Source organism: Cnephaeus nilssonii (assembly GCF_951640355.1).
Source record: "Cnephaeus nilssonii genome assembly, chromosome: 9".
Taxonomy (NCBI): Eukaryota; Metazoa; Chordata; class Mammalia; order Chiroptera; family Vespertilionidae; genus Cnephaeus; species Cnephaeus nilssonii.
This window is the reverse complement of record NC_137080.1, coordinates 53,702,927-53,725,827: the sequence shown is the minus strand read 5'-3', so window position 1 is coordinate 53,725,827 and position 22,901 is coordinate 53,702,927. Positions and strand designations below refer to the sequence as shown.

At 37.0% G+C, this 22,901-nt stretch overlaps 1 protein-coding gene across 3 annotated transcripts in view; it reads left to right on the top strand.

The window, feature by feature from the left end:
* Positions 1-17,948, top strand: part of ZNF292 (zinc finger protein 292) — a 76,563-nt gene extending 58,615 nt beyond the window's left edge. For all 3 annotated transcript variants that reach the window (XM_079779986.1, XM_079779987.1, XM_079779988.1), the window contains 3 exons: positions 298-434; positions 4,619-4,760; positions 8,064-17,948. In XM_079779986.1, the coding sequence (XP_079636112.1) occupies positions 298-434; positions 4,619-4,760; positions 8,064-15,203 (7,419 nt within the window). In that variant the 3' untranslated portion in view covers positions 15,204-17,948. The remainder of the gene's footprint in view (positions 1-297; positions 435-4,618; positions 4,761-8,063) is intronic.
* Positions 17,949-22,901: the final 4,953 nt, after the last annotated feature.

Genomic DNA, 22,901 nt, shown 5'->3' with positions numbered 1-22,901 from the left:
CAGTATCATAAATGTGATTTAATGGGTAGAGAGGGTGCTTATAATTAGCATTAGTTATTTATATATAAATGCATGCTTGTAAAGTTCTTGAAAATAGTTGGTTTTCTGGCTTGAAGAAAGATTATTTCTGTAAACTCTAGCCTAATTATGACAAATTATGAATTGATACTGGTTGAGTTAATGTGGTTTTACTGATGAAAATGATCTGTAAATATTTAATGAAAATTTGCAAGTATATTACTATATATCTTAATATAATACCATCTTATGGCATATTTCTATATCCTTTTTCTATAGATTTCAGAAGTTGATTGCAAAGATGCACTAGAAATGATCTGTAACTTAGAATCTGAGGGTGATGAAAAAAATGCTCTTGTTTTATGTACTGCATTTTTGTCACGTCAGCTCCAACAAGGAGAAATGTATTGTGCTTGGTGAGTTGCTTTTCTTTTGTAAAGAAAAGTTTGTTAAGTAAGAATATAAGATAGGTTGTGAAAATTCAGATAACTTACGAGCATATTTTTTTAAATCTTTTTAAGTCTTATCAAGACAAAAAGCGTATTTTCAGATATTATATGCTGTTTAAACTGATTATCAAGTAGTTCATACTATAACTTCAAAAACTTTTTGTATTAAGGACCTCACAACTCCTTAATATGCCAGTAATGATCACATAATGATTCATATTGATGAGAAAATTTTTAATGTTGAAAAATGAAAGAAAGGTTTATTTTGTCTAATGTCACAATAATTCCTCACATATTTATACAACCTATGATTGAATGTGTCTATTTTTTCTTCTGCATATTGCACACTTTTAACTCTTTGAAACTGTTAGTCATTTATGTATGGAATAATACATACGGAATACATAAATGACTAATACATAAATGACTAATCATTTATGTATGGAATACATAAATGACTAACAGTTCTTTTTTTTTTCCTATGAGAGATCCTTTTACATCACTGACTTCTTCAATGCACATTTCTTTATATATGGTACATTTTCAAGTGGGCAAAGGCTGTTATATTTAGTCCTTGGGAGTGGGGGAGGGAAAGATAATAGCTAACAGAAAGTTTAACTTCAGTTAACTCAAAAAAACTTTTATGATCAGCTATCATAAAATAGTGCTAAAATTGACCATTTATCTGGTCAGTTAACAGCATTGATAATCTTTATTATTGTTTTGGTATTACGGGAATAAAAAATAAAATTTAATTTTATAGAATTCTGACATTTACGAATGTGTACCAAGCGACACATGGCATACAAATAAGTATAGAGCAGGCAAGCTAAAAATAAATGGTTGTGTAATCAAAGATTCATAATGCATAATTATAAAGGTTTTCTGAGCAGTTGAGCTTTGTTATGAAGGGAAAATTATATATGCAATATAGAGAAAATTAAAAGTCAGGTAGAAAGATTCTGAAGAGAATAAATAACGTATTTATTGAAGACAAGTAGATTTTCTATATAACAAGTATCAGTGATGACTAATAAATTAATGTATTATATTGGTTTTCTAAATTGTCTAAGGTTATATATGAAAAGCGAAAGCAGTCTTATTATAAGACCTAATGTAGAAGTAGGACAATACAGAAGTTTTTGTTTAGAAACACTTTTTAAGACAAGCAGTTGAGAGCGGCTTGGAAGCTGAACAGTGAGGGCAGAGTTGGGGAGAATGAATAGCAGCATAATAGTCCAGCTGGGAGGCTATGAAGGCTTCCTTATAGATGTAGGATATAGTGAAAGAAACATAAGGTAACAGTCTTGGGGATAGTAAAAAGCAGAGGCTGATAGGGTCAGTGATAATGATGCATTAAGTTAGAAAGATGGTGAACTGTAAAGAATGTTAATCATCTTTTTCATATATTAAGTTTCAGGTTTCAGAAGAGATCAAAGTGGAGAAGTCTTATAAAGAAATAGGTGAAAGTGTTAAAGACTGGAGAGACAGATTTTGAAGTCCTCAATATATAGTTTAAAATCCAGAAATGAGCAAGTTATTCAAGTGGGTGGTAAAAGATCATAGTTCCTAGGAGTGGAAACTGAGGAAATGCTAATAGGAAGGCCTGTATTGAGGCAAATACTTGGTGAAAGAAGATTTTTGTGGAAGTTAACCATGGAGAAGAGAAGAGAAATAGGATGATAGGTAAAAGGGAGAAAAATTCACAACTTCAGTAAGATTATTTTGTATGAAAAATACATTGTTACTGCATTTGAATATATTTCAAAGTTCATTTTTTAAAATTTCTATTATTTTTTCACTGCTGTGACACAGGGTAGTTAATTGCTTCCAGGTTCTGTGTCATAGATTCTTTTTTTTTTTTTTAAATATATATTTTTATTGATTTTTTTACAGAGAGGAAGGGAGAGGGATAGAGAGTCAGAAACATCGATGAGAGAGAAACATAGATCAGCTGCCTCCTGCATACCCCCTACTGGGGATGTGCCCGCAACCAAGGTACATGCCCTTGACTAGAATCGAACCTGGGACCTATCAGTCCGCAGGCCGATGCTCTATCCACTGAGCCAAACCAGTCATGGCTAGATTCTTAACATTTATCTAATGATAATTTATTTGAAATTTGAAATTTAATTGACCTATTAAATGGGTCAATTTTAAATTTAAGGTAAAAGATAAAAATTAAATGCCTTTTAAAAACCATTATACCATCGGTGCCTTACACACACACACATACACACACACACACACACACACACACACACACTAGAGGCCCAGTGCATGAAAATCATGCACTCGGGGGTGGGAGTCTCTCAGCCTGGCCTGTGCCCTCTCGCAGTCTGGGAGCCCTTGGGGGATGTCCAACTGACGGCTTAGGCTGCGCTCTCCAGCTATGAGCCCGGCTTCTGGCTGAGTGGCGCTCTCCCTGTGGGAGCACACTGACCACCAGGGGGAAGCTCCTGCATTGAGCGTCTGCCCCCTGGTGGTCATTGCGTGTCATAGCGACCAGTTGTTCTGCCCTTCAGTCGATTTGCATATTAGGGTTTTATTATATACTAGAGGCCCGGTGCACGAAATTCGTGCAAGGGGCGGGGTGTCCCTCAGCCCAGCCTGCACCCTCTCCAATCTGGGACCCCTCAAGGGATGTCCGACTGCCCGTTTAGGCCCGATCGTACCGGGATCGGGCCTAAACGGGCAGTCGGACATCCCTCTCACGATCCAGGACTGCTGGCTCCCAACTGCTCACCTGCCTGCCTTCCTGATTGCCCCTAACCGCTTCTGCCTACCAGCCTGATTACGCCCTAACCATTCCCCTGCCAGCCTGATTGATGCCTAACTGCTCCCCTGCCAGCCTGTTTGCGCCTAACTGCCCTCCCCTGCAGGCCTGGTCACCCCTAACTGCCCTCCCCTGCAGGCTTGGTCCCCCCAACTGCCCTTCCCTGCAGGGCGGGTCACCCCCAACTTCCCTCCTCTGCTGGCCTGGTCACCCCTAACTGCCCTCCCCTGCTGGCCTGATCGCCCACAACTGCCCTCCCTTGCAGGCCTGGTCCCTCACAATTGCCCTCCCTGCTGGCCATCTTGTGGTGGCCATCTTGTGTCCACATGGGGGCAGCCATTTTTGACCACATGGGGGCAACCATCTTTGACCACATGGGGGCAGTCATCTTGTGTGTTAGAGTGATGGTTAATTTGCACATTACTCTTTTATTAGATAGGATAGAGGCCTGGTGTATGGGTGGGGGCCAGCTGGTTTACCCTGAAGGATGCTCGAGATCAGGTTGGGGGTTCCCTTGGGGTGTGGGGTGGCCTGAGCGAGGGGCCTGTGGTGGTTTGCAGGCTGGCCATGCCCGCCCCCCCCCCCCCCCCCCGGGGACCCAAGTGGAAGCCCTGGTATCTGGGATTTATTTATCTTCTGTAATTGAAACTTTGTAGCCTTGAGTGGAGCCAAGCCTCCTGCTTGCTCCATGGCCGCAGCCATTTTTGTTGGGATTTATTTATCTTCTATAATTGAAACTTTGTAGCCTTCAGCGGAGGCCAAGGCAGGCCAGGGTGTGCGGAAAGCTTGGCTTCCTCCATTGCTGGGGAAACCCAAGCCTCCTGCTCACTCCGTGGCCGCAGCCATCTTGGTTGGGTTAATTTGAATACCTGCTCCTGATTGGCTGGTGGGCGTGGCTTGTGGGTATAGCAGAGTGATGGTTAATTTGCATATTATTCTTATTAGATAGGATTATTTCCCTATTAGGGTGCACACACAAAATGTGTGTGTACATGGATGGATGGATGGATGGATGGATGGATGGATGGATGGATGGATGGATGGATATGTACACACACATTTTGTGTTTCTTATTAAAATTCAGATGTACCTCAAAGTTACCATTTATTTAAATTATTTAAATGTCAGGTACTTTCCTAGTAAAAGGCAGTGCTTTTCTCTCTGAGATTGAAAAATAGTAATAAAATGGTAAATTATATCCTAATTTTATTTAGTCTTAGAAAACTGAGGATTTTTTTGTTGTTGTTGCTTTTAAGCTTAATTATACCTGTAGAATTCAAATATAAAATCAGTTTTAATTTCAAATGTAATGACTGCACTGTCATAGTCCATGTTTATTACCTTACTGCTCCAACTTATTTTTATACATTTTTAGGGAACTCACTCTCTTTTGGAGTAAATTACAGCAGAGAGTAGAACCATCTGTACACGTGTACCTGGAAAGATGTCGTCAACTTTCTTTGTTAACCAAGACAGTATATCACATTTTCTTCCTGATTAAAGTTATTAATTCAGAGGTAAGAATAATCAAGGTATCTTTTCTTAATTCAAAATACATAAATTGTCTTTAATAAGAGTCTTAGTTTGGCACATTTTCCACTGATTTTTATTTAATTTAATGCTTTTGAACATTGATTTTTTTATAGTCCTTTAAAACATTTGATGCAGAGAAACTTAAAAATGCAAGCGAGAGCCAGGAGTTTGCTCTTAGCCTGTATAAAAGTAATATACTTAATATTTGTAGTTTACCATTCTATAATTTTCACTCGTAGGTATCATTCTATTTTGATAATTTACCACTATAGAAATGTAGATAATATAAAGAGAAATATACGGTTGGCTTTGCCAGCCATCTGGCAGATCACACGATCTTCTACAAAAAATACTTCTACAGAACACCCAGAAATACTTGCTAAAGTAAAACAATTTTTTTTTTTTTAATGTATAATAGCTGAGATTGCAAGGATTAGGGAGATTCCCCAGGCTCAAAATGAAGAGGAACCTGTAAAGTGGAGCAGAGAGCTTGAGCTGATGGTGGATCTCTCCTTCCTGGTGGATATTGAGATAAGGGGTTTGAGTTTTAATATTTACATGGGGACAGAAGAGCAATATGGGGATAGGAGATAAGATCTTGGCTTTGTCACGTTGGAGAGTTAGAGCTAAGCTCTATGTCTCCCTCTCCTCCTCTGCCAACCTGTGAAGTACTAAAAATTAATTGAAAAGTAAATTAGAAAAATATTACTAACACAGATGGATGATAGGGAACCTTATGCATGTCCAACTGTGCTGTGAGGCAGAGGACAAAATGTTTCCTCTAAGAAGTTATAACCATTAGTCTGCCCCCACACAGATTTGGGGTCCAAGAATAAAAAATACATATTTTTTAAAAATCAATGGGAAAAATACCCTCGGGTGAAGATTAACAAAAAAACAACACATATACACACAAAACAACTTCGTTATAAAATTGAAATCTTAACACCAACAAAACAATAAACTACCAAAATTTTTATTCTTCTGCATATTCAACTTTCTGTGTGTAATTAAAAATTAAGTTTATAAGTAATATTCATATCATAAACTGATTATATAAGAAGTATTTTTAAAGTTGAGTTTGAAATCACAGTTTCCCATAAGTACCTGTAATTAAATAATTCATCCATAAAAATGTACTTAATAACCTCATTTGATAAAAGTAATGATAGCACCAGCTTAATTATGACTTATAGAACAGAAAGCTAAGTGATACCAATTCAAAGGAGGAATAGAGACAAATGGCTCTTCCTGGCACTGGTATAGCAGCAGGCAAGCTTCTAAAACAAAATACAAGGTTTTATATTTGTACTCCCACTCTTTTCTGTTCCTTTCCTCTTGCTGGCTAGTCTCCTTGACTCAAAGCTACCCAAGGCTTACATGCTGATATCAGTTCCCCACGTACATCCCTGTAATCCTTCCCTAGCCTTCCGCCGCATTATGTCTTATCCTGCTTCAAAATTCTTAAATGGTTACCTATGCATTTTAAAATTAAAAATAATTAAGCATGGAATACAAAAGGGCTTTCACAATCTAACCTATGTGTCATCTCATCTAGCTTCATCTTTTTACCTTTCCCTCTACCCAAAGAGCCTACAATTCCAGGCAAACTGACCTCATCTCCCCCCACCCACCCTATATAATAACATAGGAGTGGCCTAATTGTCTACTATTATGAGTAGCCCCTAAGGTAACAATTATGCAAAAATTTTCTGGCTCAAATCTATCTCAAAATATTATAAAATAATGATTCAATTTTATGTGAAAGCCAGAGACAGTCATATGGTTCCACCTCTTTCCCAATTGTCCTTTCTTCACTGTCACTTATAAAAATGGGTTTTATGTTCTTGTATTGTCCGTTTTTTTTCCTTGGTTTTCTTCTTTGTCTTTGTGCCCTTCCTTTTCTTGAAATTAAGTCCAGTTCAGTATACCAGCCTCCTTCCCTCACTCTTATTTTTGTCTCACAAATCTAAGCTTCTGTTTATTAAAATACTTAATTTTCTTCTTAATCTGTGAAAATACAGACCCTGTCAGCTATTTTGACTTATTTTCTTTCTTGCCTTTTCATCTGATACAACACATATTTCATTCTCATAAATGTGGCCACATATTTTGGCTGGCTTGTTTTTCATATATATATTACCTTTTAAACCCATTTTATCTTCATGTATCTTTCAAATGACTCTTACATTCATTACTGCTATCTATATATATAAAAGCCTAAGCAACTGTCTGAACATCCGAATGGTAGCTTTGACACGCAGTGACCACCAGGGGGCAGACATTCCGACCGATAGCTATGACGCACATTGACCACCAGGGAGCAGACACTCAATGCAGGAGCTGCAGAGCTGCGGTGACTTGGCAGCTGCGGTTCTTGGGTGATGCACCCTGGAACCAGAGAGGAGGGAGCCCAATTCCAGGGTGTATCACCCAAGAACTGCCCTTCGCAATCCGGGACCCCTCAGGGGATGTCAGAGAGCCAATTTTGGCCCAATCCCCACAAGCCAGGCCGAGGGACCCCACCTGTGCATGAATCCATGCACCAGGCCTCTAGTCCTAGTCTTATAATAGTGCAAGATGCTAATTTAAAAGGGGAAAAGTTTGTTATGTCTCCTTGTACTCCTAATTCTTAAGCTGATCTGGCCATGAGGTAGGTAATTTGACATTCAATTTTGTGATAGAACTAGAATCTCCACTATTAAGGATCAGATAACTTTATTCTGTTAAAAGTGAAAACCTTGTTTTATTACTCAGGAAATATGAGGACATTATCATTTTGTAATTGACTTAAGAGGGTTTTGTTTCAGAAGGGTTGCAAATGCAAAGTTAGGAAATGAGATTTTTGATAAAATTAATGGCAGTTATTAATCACTATGTGCCAGGCATTATACCAAACTATATCAACTGCTTTAGATACATAATATCCATTAATGCTCACAGCAATTTTACAAAGTTTCTGCTTTTTTTATCTCTATTTTATAAGTGGGATATGAAAGGTCAGAGAAGTTAAATTGAGAAGTTAAATAACTTTCCAGTTTGCCTAGCTATTAGATAATCTAGGCTGTCAATGCTTATGCTTTTTCTGCTATTTTGTGCAGTTCATTTTACACACACACACCATCACCAATCCAGGCTATGGTGCAGTGCTTTATAAGGAGCATCTTTTCCTGCATTGGCTATTGCAAAATTTGAGAAAAGCAAACCTCGATTTTAAATTACTAAATTCACAAATCTGTGTTGATTAGTGTAGATTAAGTTAATATTTCCTATTTGTTTTTTCACAGACTGAAGGTGCTGGACTTGCTACCTGTATAGAACTATGTGTAAAAGCTCTTCGCTTGGAATCTACAGAAAATACTGAAGTGAAAATATCTATTTGCAAGACCATTTCTTGTTTGTTGCCTGATGATCTGGAAGTTAAACGTGCTTGTCAACTGAGCGAATTTCTTATTGAGCCTACAGTAGATGCATATTATGCTGTGGAAATGTTATATAACCAGCCAGACCAGAAATATGATGAAGAGAATCTTCCAATACCAAATTCTCTACGCTGTGAGCTCTTACTTGTGTTAAAAACTCAGTGGCCCTTTGATCCAGAATTCTGGGACTGGAAAACCTTAAAACGACAATGTCTTGCATTAATGGGGGAAGAAGCATCCATTGTGTCTTCAATTGATGAACTAAATGACAGTGAAGTTTATGAGAAAGTAGTAGACTACCAGGAAGAGGCAAAAGAAACTTCTGTGAATGGACTTTCTGGTGGAGTTGGTGCTAATTCTGGCCTTCTTTGTGATGAAAAGCAGAAGAAGAGAGAGATAAAGCAATTAAGAGAGAGAGGATTTATATCTGCTCGGTTTCGGAATTGGCAAGCCTACATGCAGTATTGTGTGCTATGTGACAAAGAATTTCTTGGTCATAGAATAGTACGACATGCTCAAAAACATTACAAAGATGGGATTTACAGTTGTCCTATATGTGCAAAGAACTTTAATTCTAAAGAAACTTTTGTCCCTCATGTCACATTGCATGTTAAACAATCTAGTAAAGAGAGACTAGCAGCTATGAAACCATTAAGAAGATTGGGAAGGCCGCCTAAGATCACAACTACCAATGATAATCAGAAGATTAATGCTGTGACCAAGCAGGAACAGCGGCCTATAAAAAAGAATAGTCTTTATTCAACAGACTTTATAGTATTTAATGACAATGATGGATCAGATGATGAAAATGATGACAAAGACAAGTCTTATGAGCCAGAAGTCATCCCAGTCCAGAAACCAGTACCTGTCAATGAATTTAATTGCCCTGTAACTTTTTGTAAAAAGGGCTTTAAGTACTTTAAAAATCTAATTGCTCATGTAAAGGGGCATAAGGATAATGAAGATGCCAAGCGCTTTCTCGAAATGCAAAGCAAAAAAGTTATTTGCCAGTACTGTAGACGTCATTTTGTAAGTGTTACTCATCTCAATGATCACTTACAAATGCACTGTGGCAGTAAACCATATATCTGTATACAGATGAAATGTAAGGCTGGTTTTAATAGTTATGCAGAGCTCTTAACCCACCGAAAGGAACATCAAGTTTTTAGAGCGAAGTGTATGTTTCCTAAATGTGGCAGAATTTTCTCAGAAGCTTATTTACTATATGATCATGAAGCACAGCATTATAATACCTATACTTGTAAGTTCACAGGTTGTGGTAAAGTATATCGTTCTCAGAGTGAGCTAGAAAAGCATCTGGATGATCATAGCACTCCTGAAAAAGCACTGCCTCCAGAAGACCAACTTAATTCTTCTGGAGCTTCTGTTCAGCTTTCCAAAATGAATCAGAACTCAGAAGGGACCACTGAGAAAGAAAGCTCTATGCTTTCTTCACAAGATAACGTTGAAAGTACGTTATCAACAGATAGAAGTGATGCTTGGGATAAAAGCAATGCAGAATCAGCTGTGGCCAAACAAGACCATATTTCTGCTTCTGAGCTCAGGCAAGCTGATGAACCATTGTCAAATGGTTTGGAAAATCCTGCTGCTACTCCTCTGCTACAGGCCAGTGAAGTGGCTGTGTCCATTAAGGTATCCCTCAATCAGGGAATTGAGGATAACTTTGGAAAGCAAGAAAACTCAACTGTGGAAGATACTGGAGAATCACTGGTCACAAACATACACACAGTAGTTGAAGATACTTGTAATGATTTGTGTCATCCAAGTTTCCAGGAGAGAAAAGAGCAGGATTGCTTTAATGAAGCCCAGATTACTCAGAATTCTTTAGTAAACTCAGAAACCCTCAAAATAGGTGACCTTACCCCACAAAACTTAGAAAGACAAGTGAACAACTTGATGACCTTTTCTGTACAAAATCAGACAGGATTTCAAAACAGTTTGCCAACATCCAAGTTTGAATGTGGAGGTAATGTTAAAACATCAGCCAATCTTTATAATTTACCCCTTAAGACATTAGAAAGTATCACATTTGTTCCACCACAGCCCAATCTAAGTAGTTCTTTAGGAACTCCATCAGTGCCTCCAAAAGCGCCAGTTCAGAAGTTCAGTTGCCAGGTTGAGGGATGTACTCGAACCTATAATTCTTCACAGAGTATTGGGAAGCACATGAAGACAGCACACCCTGACCAGTATGCTGCATTTAAAATGCAATGCAAAAGTAAAAAAGGCCAGAAATCTAACAACTTAAATGTACCAAATAATGGAAAGTTTGTTTATTTTTTGCCATCACAGGTGAGCAGCTCTAACAATGCATTTTTTACACCACAAACCAAAGCCAATGGAAATTCTACTTGTTCAGATCAGTTGCAGCACGTCTCATCTTCCATTTTTCCAGCTCAGTTGGCCAGTGTATCAACTCCATTGTTACCCTCAGTAGAAAGTGTCATAAATCCAAATTTACCTTCTCAGGATAAAAATGAACAGGGTGGTAGTATGTTATGTTCCCAGATGGAAAATTTGTCTAATACTACCTTACCAGCACAAATGGAAGATCTAACCAAAACAGTTTTGCCTTTGAATATTGACAGTGGCTCAGATCCTTTCCTTCCTTTACCTGCAGAAAGTAGTTCAATGTCTCTCTTCCCTTCACCAGCAGATAGTGGAACTAATTCCGTTTTTTCCCAACTGGAAAACAATACAAGTCATTTTTCCTCACAGATTGAAGGAAACACTAATTCCTCCTTTCTAAAAGGAGGTAATGTTGAAAATGCAGTTTTCCCCTCACAAGTAAATGTTGGAAATGACTTCAGCAGCACCAGTACGCAACAGTCTGCTCCTGAGAAAGTTAAAAAAGACCGTGGGCGAGGCCCAAATGGGAAGGAAAGAAAACCCAAGCACAACAAAAGGGCTAAGTGGCCTGCAATTATCAGAGATGGGAAATTTATCTGTAGCAGGTGTTACAGGGCTTTTACCAATCCCAGATCGCTGGGTGGACACTTGTCTAAGCGATCTTATTGTAAACCTCTGGATGGAGCAGAAATTGCTCAAGAACTTCTGCAGAGTAATGGACAGCCTTCTCTTCTTGCCAGCATGATTCTCTCCACAAATGCAATAAATTTGCAGCAGCCACAACAGTCTACCTTCAATCCAGAAACATGTTTTAAAGATCCATCATTCCTGCAACTTCTTGCTGCTGAAAATCGCTCTTCAACATTTTTACCAAATACATTTCCTAGGACTGGTGTGACTAACTTTAATACAAGTGTTAGCCAAGAAGGAAGTGAAATTATTAAACAGGCTTTGGAAACTGCTGGGATTCCCAGTACATTTGAGGGTGCTGAAATGCTTTCTCAAGCTCCAGCAGGTTGTGTCTCAGATGCAGCACAAGTAAATGCTACAGTGATACCAAATCCAGCAGTGCCGCCAACCCTGTTGCAGACTGTGTGCCACCCAAACTCCCTGCTGACAAGCCAGAATAGGACACCAAACTCCAAAACTCCCTCCATTGAGGAATGCAGCAGTTTGCCCATTTTTCCAACAAATGACTTACTACTGAAGACTGTTGAAAATGGTTTGTGCTCTAGTACATTCCCTAATTCTAGTGGGCCATCTCAAAATTTTACCAGTAACAGTTCACGTGTTTCAGTTATAAGTGGTCCTCAGAACACAAGGTCCAGTCATTTAAATAAAAAGGGAAACAGTGCTTCTAAGAGAAGAAAGAAAGTTACTCCTCCACTAATTGCACCTAATGCTTCCCAAAACTTGGTAACTAGTGACTTAACAGCAATGGGACTTATAGCAAAGAGTATTGAGATACCAGCTAACCTTCATTCAAATGTAATTCCAAATTGTGAACCTCAGGCTTTGGTGGAAAATCTAACACAGAAATTAAGTAATGTGGACAATCAGTTATTTCTGACTGATGTGAAAGAAAACTTTAAAACCAATCTTGAGTCTCATACAGTGTTAGCCCCTTTACCATTAAAAACTGAAAATGGTGATTCCCAAATGATGGCTTTGAATTCATGCACAACTTCAATAAGTTCTGATTTGCAGATTACTGAAGACAATGTTATACAAAACTTTGAAAAGACTCTTGAAATTATTAAAAGTGCTATGAATTCTCAAATACTTGAGGTAAAAAGTGGATCTCAGGGTGTTGGTGAAACATCACAGAATGCTCAAATAAATTATAACATTCAACTTCCTTCAGTAAACACTGTACAAAATAACAAATTACCTGACTCTTCTCAGTTTTCCTCCTTCGTAGGTGGTGTGCCGACAAAAAGTAACATTCCTCAGTCTGAAGTATTCCATAAGGAGGATCAAATACAGGAAATTTTAGAAGGCTTACAGAAATTAAAATTAGAAAATGACCTATCCACTCCAGCATCCCAATGTGTACTAACAAATACATCAGTGACACTGACTCCTGTTCCTGTTAAAGCAATTCCAAATGTTACAGTTGTTCAGCCAGTTTCTGAAATGATAAATATTCAGTTTATTGACAAAGTTAATAAACCCTTTGTGTGTCAAAACCAAGGCTGTAATTACAGTGCTATGACAAAGGATGCACTATTTAAGCACTATGGTAAAATTCATCAGTACACTCCAGAGATGATACTTGAAATTAAGAAGAATCAGTTGAAATTTGCTCCATTTAAATGTGTAGTACCTACCTGCACAAAAACATTTACAAGAAATTCTAACCTCCGGGCGCACTGTCAGTTGGTACATCATTTTACAACAGAGGAAATGGTAAAGTTAAAAATAAAAAGACCTTATGGGAGAAAATCTCAGAATGAAAGTTTGTCAGTCTCACGAATAACACAAGTAAAAAGACAGCTAGCTATGATAGAGGAAAATAAAAGGGAATTTCAATCTGCTATGGAATTGGGAGCAATGAAGGAAAATGCCTTCAGTAATATAGCAGTGATTCCAGAAAATCAACTAGAAAAAAAAAGTTCTGAAAAAACAGAGAGTTCTCCACAAGTGAGCACAGTTATTTCAGAACAGTGTAATACAAATTCCCTCACAAACATACAAACCAAAGGACGGAAAATCAGGAGACATAAAAAAGAAAAGGAGGAGAAAAAACGCAAGAAGCCTGTTTCCCAATCCCTTGAGTTTCCAACAAGATACAGTCCTTACAGACCTTACCGATGTGTTCATCAGGGTTGCTTTGCTGCCTTTACAATACAGCAAAACTTAATTCTGCATTACCAGGCTGTACACAAATCAGATCTACCTGCATTTTCTGCAGAGGTTGAAGAGGAAAGCGAAACTGGTAAAGAAAGTGAAGAAATTGAAACTAAACAAACGGTGAAAGAATTTCGATGTCAGGTGAGTGACTGTTCTAGAATTTTCCAAGCTATTACTGGCTTAATACAACACTATATGAAACTTCACGAAATGACTCCTGAGGAAATTGAAAGTATGACTGCTTCCGTGGATGTTGGGAAATTTCCGTGTGACCAGTTAGAGTGTAAATCTTCCTTTACCACATATTTGAACTATGTTGTTCATCTTGAGGCAGACCATGGAATTGGAATAAGGGGGAGTAAAACTGAAGAAGATGGCATATACAAGTGTGATTGTGAGGGCTGTGACCGTATATATGCAACTCGGTCTAATCTCCTTCGACACATTTTTAATAAGCATAATGATAAACATAAAGCTCATTTGATTCGGCCAAGAAGGTTAACATCTGGTCAGGAAAATATATCAAGCAAAGCAAACCAAGACAAGACAAAGTCTAAATATCGGGGAACAAAACACAGATCTGGAAAGGAAGGAACCAAAATGCCTAAGATCAAACGAAGGAAAAAAAATAATTTAGAAAACAAGAATACAAAGATTGTACAGATTGAAGAAAATAAGCCTTATTCTCTGAAACGTGGAAAGCATGTATATTCTATAAAGGCAAGAAATGATGCCTTATCTGAATGTACAAGTAAATTTGTAACCCAATATCCATGTATGATAAAGGGGTGTACATCAGTTGTTACAAGTGAAAGCAATATAATTCGACATTATAAATGTCATAAATTATCTAAAGCATTTACATCACAGCACCGCAATCTTCTTATTGTCTTCAAACAGTGTTGCAATTCACAATTAAAGGAAACTTCTCAGCAAGAAGTTGATAAGAATGATGTGAAAGAATCTGATACGTGTGTATCAGAGAGCAGTGATAACGTAAGAACAACTACAGTTCCACAGAAGGAAGTTGAAAAAAATGAAAAAGATGAAATGGATGAACTAACAGAATTATTTATTACAAAATTAATAAATGAAGATAACACAAGTGTGGAGACCCAAGCTCATACCTCTTCAAACGTAAATAATGATTTTCAGGAAAATAAACCCTGCCAACAAGAAAAACAAAAAGGAAGTAATTTGAAGAGAGGTAATAAAGAAAAAAATGTCTCCCAAAATAAAAAGAGGAAAGTTGAAAAGGCTGAACCAGCACCAGCCGTTGAGTTAAGTAATACGCATAAAGAAGAAGAAACTGCTGTTGCAATTCAAACCACTGAGGAGCATCCTGCATCTTTTGACTGGAGCTCATTTAAACCGATGGGATTTGAAGTATCATTTCTGAAGTTTCTTGAGGAGTCTGCAGTGAAGCAGAAGAAAAATACTGACAAAGAGCATTCAAATAGTGGAAATAAAAAAGGATCCCATTCAAATTCAAGAAAAAATATTGACAAGACTGCTGTGAATAGTGGAAATCATATATGTTCTCATAAAGAAAGTGAAACCTTTGTACAGTTTGCCAATCCATCACAGCTTCAGTGCAGTGATAATGTAAAAATTGTTTTAGACAAGACTCTGAAAGACTGCACCGAGCTTGTCTTAAAGCAACTTCAGGAAATGAAACCTACTGTCAGTCTGAAAAAACTTGAAGTACATTCAAATGATCGATCTGTGTCTGTTATGAAAGAAATCGGTATGGGCAAAGCCACAGGGAGAGGACAGTACTGATAACTAATGTGCTATAAATATGTCACTTAGAATTTTATTTTAAATAGCCAGCAAGCATGCTAGAATTGTAAAACTTTTTCATTATTTTTTGTTGTTATTGACATGAATTAACCTGGCCAAAAAATGGAGGGGAAAAACAAAAAAACACACATGACATTTGTCATGTAAAACTTTCTTTATCCCTATGGGACTTGAAGAACAGAATCAAAACTTAAGTTATTGTAAATATTGAGCTAAAACTCAAATTTCTATCAACCAATTGTCCTTTTCATGAACTAAAATGAATTATCTGTGAGATTGATTTGTTTCACCAATCACTGCTCATGTATAACAGTACTCTTTGTTTGTAGATATCTTTTTTGTATATATTTATTATTGTAAATCATTTGCTGCCACCAGCAGTATGTAAGTCTAAACTATTAAATGACACATTTATATTTGGAATTTTAATTTTTAACTAAGCAAGTTTTTAAAACTTATTGTTTTAAATTAAGAATTTTTTAAACTAAAACTAGAAACTGCCATAGTTCATTAATTTTTACATGAAGCATTTATTTACAAGGTGATCTCAAAATCACTTTTCACAAAGCAGGCACATTATATCAACACCTTGCTCTGCTTTGTAAATTTGCCACCTAGGATTTTGGGGTGGTATTTATGTGAAATTAAAGCAGATTCTTTAGCAGTTTCCTATAGCTACAGTCCCCCCCACTCCCTGTGCTTCTAATTGGATATAGATAATATGATTCCATGATATATAATGGAAATGTGAATAAAGAATTTACATCAAAGATTTTAAACATTTGGTATTATAAAAAAAATCCTTTGTGAATGTGATAGAAACTAGTAGTGTGGAGCAGTGTAAATATTTGAGGTGGTGATTTGTGAAGTAGCCCAGTATTGCCTTAAATAAAATCACATTTCATTTCTTGTTTTATACATGTGATCTTATAAAGGGTTTTTTTTTTTCCCCCATTTTCTGAGATTTATAGATTGGTGTATAGCTTTAAACTGTATAAACTTTTGTGGAAAATTTTTTTAAACATTTTTATAAATCTTAAAATTGGTATCATCAAAGTGAGCCCATCTTGTGTTTAAAAAATGCAAGAGTCCTTTGAAACACTTTCTATAAGGAAGTTGGATGTTTCGGTTTTACTGTTTATAGGTGTTAGATTGTACAGATTTGTCTGTATTTCCCACCATATCTAATGATACTTTTTTCATTAGATTGGTCCTCCAGAGCAGTATTAGTTATTATTATTGATTATTTTGGTTATTCAGTATATAGTTAGCTCTTATAGTTTGGCTTTATTTACCATATTTATACTGTGGATTTACAGCTAGAGATAGAAGTTAATTTCAGGAGAGTTTAGTTGAAGTCCAACTAAAGTCAGCACGGGAAACAAAAGAAAAACATTCTTTCAAATTGACTTTTGTTTCTGTTTGCCATAAATAGTAGCATTGATTTTTGACTTTGTGTTTGTTATAAACCAGTTGCATTCACAATATTATTAGCCTGCGATATTAATAAGATTGTGATGATGAAAATGTGTATATTCCCTGTGCAACATCAGATTTGCAGGAAAATGAAGCACTTAACATGAACTGAAATTGCTGGTACTCTGAATAAATGAACAAGTATTATAGTTTTATTTTTAGGGCCTAATGGGTTATATTGAATAGTTGGTTTCACCTCCTTAAGGTTTATTACCAATATCCATAAAACTTGACACATTAAAATCCCTACCCTTTGGTAAGTCCACTGTTATTTATTAAAATAAAAGTTCTTGTGGGTGTTTTAAGACATGTTTTCTTTCCTATATTAACAATAACTGAGTAATTTTAATATTAAATTTTTGTTAACAACTTACGTTTTCGTACAATTTTCTTCAAAGTTGATCTAGCTCTTAAGTAGGCATTTGGCAAAATTTCCCTATATTGTGCAGAGGCAAGTAGGTTTATTTCTGATGAATTTAGTGATGAGCCACTGTTAAGTGAAAATGTGAATGTATTGGGGCTTTTCTTTTGCTCATTAACTTAAGAACATTGACCACTAGACATTTCTGTAATGGTTCTCGTATATGTTAGAAGAGTTTGACAACATTGAGTTAAATTTTTTATATTCCAGGTTCTGTATGCTCAAAGTTAAATGGAAGAGTGGGCTTTTTAGCATGGAACAGAAATAATCAAATTATGGTATAAAATAAATATGAATTTATAGAATAGCATGTTGGTAAAATTTGATATGGAATGTAATGCCTAAGTATTAAAAAAAGAATCATAAAGAATATATTTTTCATGGTATACTTTTCCTCAGTCATTTGTCTTGAGATATATTTTTCCTGCAGCCTCAATTTGCCTAAGATTTCATCATTATAAAATTATTTTGGGTTTTTTTTTTCTCTTCTAAGCCCAAAGAATTTGAATCTTACAGATCAGAACATGTTATTTATTAAAAATACATTGTTGTGTTAAGTGAAATGTAACAGTTTGGGAAATTTTCAGCAATGTTAAATTATTTGAAAGGGCTAGACAGAGGTAGAGTTTTAACAAGATAAATTTTGATTATTAAGCTAGCAAATACAGTTGCTATAGCTATTAAAATAAAAGTATGTAAATACTACAGCTAGAGACATCAAAGGAAGAATGCTCTTATTTTGTAAGGGGAAAGAAGGTTGGCAATTATAAAAGTCTTACAGAAAAGATGAGTCTTGAAAGATGAATGAGTAGACATCAGATGGTAAGAGGGGGCGGGGAAAGGAATTCTAGGCATGGAGGTATAAAGGGGCATAGTGCATTTGCAGTATTGTAAGTGGTCCGTGCGAAAAGGAAGTTGGAGAAACTAAAGAGGCAGATGGGTGAGATCATGAAGGTTCTTGTATGCCATATTGATCTTTATCTTGTTTTTTGCTTGATTGTTTAAGTGGTTACTTAATGCATTTAAATTGAACAATTTGATCAGGTACCAATTTTAAATAATTGGCATATAGAGAGAATACATTGGGTAAGTTGGAGATTAAAAGCTGGTTTGGCTCAGTGGATAGAGCATCAGCCTGTGGACTGAAGGGTCTTGGGTTTGATTCTAGTCAAGGGCACATGCCCAGGTTGTGGGCTCAATCCCCAGTAGGGGGCGTGCAGGAGGCAGCCAAGCAATGATTCTCATCATTGGTGTTCCTATCTGTCCTTCCCATTCCTTCCTCCCTGAAGTCAATAAAAAATATATTTTAAAAAATATAATAAAAATCAATGGAAAAAATATCCTCAAGTCGGGATTAACAACAACAAAACAAAATAAAAAAGCAGGGAGGCTTGAAATATTCCAGGCAAAAAATGATGGGAGCCAGCTAAAAGAATGTTAATGGAGGTGAGAAACTAGTGGATGAGAGGTGTTAAAATGTAGAGCAGTAAAGTAGCCTTTTTCAAAATGTTTATTGTAGTGAGATACCAGAGGGTTCGAAGGTTAGGTCTATTCAATATTTTTTAATATTGAGGTATATATCACTAAATTAGTGTAGTAAGGAACACACTTTGGGGAAATGATCTAAAATGGCATTTATTTAGCCAGGACTGATCATCAGCAGGTGAGCACCAAGGTGGCTTGATTAGCTGTTTACTAATGGTTGTTATTCTGACTGGTCAATTTATCCATTCTAGTTGATTGAATGTATTAATGTTTTGAATATCATCCTGCATTTAAGTATGTATTGAATGCCAACTAAATGCACTTTTATTAAAATCTAATCTTATTACTCAAAGTCGCTGACAATTTCTCCAAATACTTAGCTACCTATCATTTTCCTGATGTTTCCATCTCTCTGAACACACCCTAAGCGTCTTCCCCCATCTCAAGGCCTTTACTCATATCGTCTCATCTGTCTGGAATGCTTATTCCTATATTTGTATGGCTGACTCATCCATGAATTCTCATCAGAGAATTAATAATAATAAAGTGTCACATGCCCATTCTCTGTTTTTAATTTTTATATTTACTGTGCCTCACAAATCATTTATTTTTCCAATGGTCTTACTCAAGGTGCTCTCGTTTCAATAATCAGCTTCCTATAAATGGGAGCTCTATACCAAAGCCACCATTATTTCTTGCCTAGATGTTATATTCAAAACCTCTTACTTCCACGTCTTGGATTCAGCATTCCCTTTCTCCAACCACAATTTTTTTTCCAGTTCACCTCAAATTACCTCCACTAAAAAATTCTACCATATCATAACTAATTCTACCACCACTACTTTCTTACTGTTGGTCAGTTCACTTGTGTCATTGGCTTATTCATCTTAGAGACTAGATCCCACTGTTAAACACACTCCCTTGTAAATATCCTGGGACCATGCCGCTCTCTGTCATGATCTAGAAAAGTCTCAGAACCTTCTGTCTACTTCTGAGCAGTTGAATGGGAGAAAATAATTATACCAGGAAGGTTTATCTAAAATCTGCCTGACAGGATTTTTTACGGTTTTATTGTAACTAACTACCACAAACTTCAATGATTTATATATGCTTTCACTCAATATTCCCACTCCCTTCATCTGAATATCTTTTAACCACCATTTTTGCCACCAAATTAACAAACCCATCTATATCTGCACTGTCTTATACTTACTAAAAACCAACCCCCCATGTAGTCTGGATTTCATCCCCCCTCACTTCCTAAACTTTTAATTACTCATCAACCTTCCTTGATTAAATCATTTATAACAGATTATAAATATACCATAGTAGCTACTCTTCTTCGAAGAAGGGGCTGTCATTTATTCGGTTCCTGCCATAGCTAAGTTGCCTACTCAGACACCCATTTCTTCTCTTCGGATTTACTCCCACGTTATATGCCCCTACAGTTCTGAAGTTGCTCTCGTCAGGGTCACCAGTCTCTTCCATGGTGCCATATCTATTGGGCTTCTTTTTCTGGCTCTCAATCACTGCCTGAGGAGCATTCAGTAGTTTTGATGACTTCCCCTTTGAAATATTCCCTTAGTTTTCTTGACATTTTTCTCTTGGTTTTTCTTCCTACCCTTTCTGGCTGCCCCATCACTGACTCCAACCCTAGTTCCTCTACCAGTACCTGACCTTTGGCTCATTGTGTGTGTCTCTGTACTCTCCCTCTAGATGATTTAGTCAGTTCTATGGAGTTGAGTGTTATAATATATCTGCTGCCCAGATTTGTACTTCTAAGACCAAACTTTTCTTAGGTCAGGCTTGTACTCATCCATCTCATAGTTAAGCAAACCACATCCAAATCATTCTGTTTCTCAGTATTCTTTATCTGGATAAGTGAAGTCACTGAGTTTCTCAAGCTAGGTTCTTTAATGTTGTCATAGTAACCAATTCATGTGCTTTCCCTATGTTTGGTCACAATTGCAGTTATTTCTACTTACTAAGTGAAGAACCCACTTGCTTCTCTTCTTGTCTCACCCAAGCCACCATTATTTCTTGCCTAGACCACTATAATGTTCTCCTTATAGGCTTTATTCCAGAATATTCCCCACCAGGCAGATAGGTGGTTTCTTTTTAAGAAGTATTTTTGGGTGAGGGTGCAGGTTCGGGGAACTCATTCATTGCCTTCACACTGCCCTTTGAATAAAATATGGTTTGTTTGTTTTTACTGTGACTTCTGTGCGCCTCTCTCTCTCTCTCTCTCTCTCTCTCTCTCTCAGCACTTTGTGTTAACTCTCCTTTGTTCATTGTGTTCTAGCAATGTTGGTTTCTTTTGACTCTCTCAAACCAGCCCAGCTCTTTAGAGGAGCAGTATTGTACAGGGATGGTTACCTAGGGATAGAGTATAGAAAAGGCCTAGCGCTTAACTCCTGAGTAACTCATTATTTAAAAGTAGGTAAAAAGAAATAGGAAAACATTATGAGACTAGCTTGATGGAAGGATTTTAAGGAGGTGTGTTCAATTCTGTCACATTCTAAGGTGAGATAAGGATTGTAAAATACCTGTTGGATTTAGTGGTAAGAAAGTGATCAGTGACCCTTGCAGTTACTTAGTTTGAATGGAAGCCAGTTTGGGGAGTGTGGAGCCCAAGTGTAAAAACCTGTTTTTGGAATATTTGGTTGTGAAGGAGAGTAGATTCTGGAGGGTATCATAACCATTTCTTAAAATATAGACAATAGAACATAACTCCAGTGTCAATGAGAAGGACTTGGTAAAGGGGTTAAGATGAGAGAAATAACATTTTATAGAAACTTAAGTTTCTGGCTTGGATAATTGTAAATGGTGATGCTGTTTACCAAGGTAGTACAGAAAGAATAGGATTGACGGGATGGTTAATGTTGAGTTTGAGGTTCTTGTAGGTCATCAAGGCTCAGAGGTATAGTGATCAATTCTTTATAGGGGTCTGAAACCATAGTTCTGGAATTTAAACCCTTTGAGGACAAGCATTCTTTTTCTCATATCTCCTGAGATACAGTAAGCTCTTAATACATTTTGCTGGAAATTGAAAGAAGCACCAAGCGTGTAGGAAAAGACAGATCTCAAGGAGAGAACCCTGAAGAACACCAACACTTAGTGGGCAGAAAAAAAAATTAGCAAAGACAACTTGGGAAGGAAGAGATAGGTGAGAACCAGGAAATAAGGGAATAGAGCATTATGGAAGCCAGAGAGAATGATGAAGGGTAGTCATACCAAATGCCACTGGGAGAGCAAATAAGAGTGAGAATAAAGAGGCTACTAGAATTAACCATTGGTGGCCACTGACCTTTAGAGAAGTTTTAGTGGATGCTAAATAATGTTTATTTCCCAATTATGTGCAGTTGTATGGTGAATGAGGTAATTAAAGAAGTGAAGGCAATAGATTATTAAGTGTCTTGCTCTAAAGAAAAGGAACATGGTTAGTACCTGACCTTATTTGAAGGCTTTTAAGATTAATCTTGGATATTGGTGGATTCTAAATAGGTACCCATTAGTTAAGAGTAGTAGATAGAACCTGGCCCTAAGAACGTAGTTAGGTGGAAGTATTAGCATTACAAAATAGGAAGGATATCTCTTACACTGAGTCTGTTAAGTAGAAATGTTAAGCTCCTTGTGAAGGGGAGGTGGGGCACATTCCTGCCTGACAGCAAGCCTTGGAAGAGTAGGAAATCAAAGTATAAACAGTGAAGGCATGAGATGAGAATGGGAGAAGGAGCTACGTAGGAGATACACAGGAATTACTGATCAGTATTTAAGCCTCAGCTGAGCTATGAGAGCATAATCTTATGGCACTGTGTGATTAGATAATATATCCAGGAGTTTTCCTTGGTTTGAATGGAGGAGGAAGAGGGAAAAGGTTGCATAGTCCTGGTATGGATAATGCATCATGAATTGACTGGGTTTAGGAAACAGCCAAGGAGAAAAGGGAGTGGTGAAGGGACTGGAGGTCTTGCGCTATTAAAGGGAGGGTTTAGTGAGAATAAGGCCAAGAAATAGGTATGAAAGTCTGGTAGGGCATTGAAATTTAAGATTTTAGGAGTAATGCAGCTTGCAGTGTCTGGAAATGGCCAAAGAAGGAGATAAATTTAGAGAACTTTTAGTCTAATATAGTGGACTGTACACAGAAGATGTGTTCAGTAAAAATTGGTTTATGAAGATCGATTCTTTAAGAGAGTCCCTCTAGGCTATGTGGCACATGTGAGGAGTTTGGGAAATTTTCAGAGTATTCCACTTGTCCCAAAAGTCTTGGGAGATACAAGTTAAAGTTGCAGAAT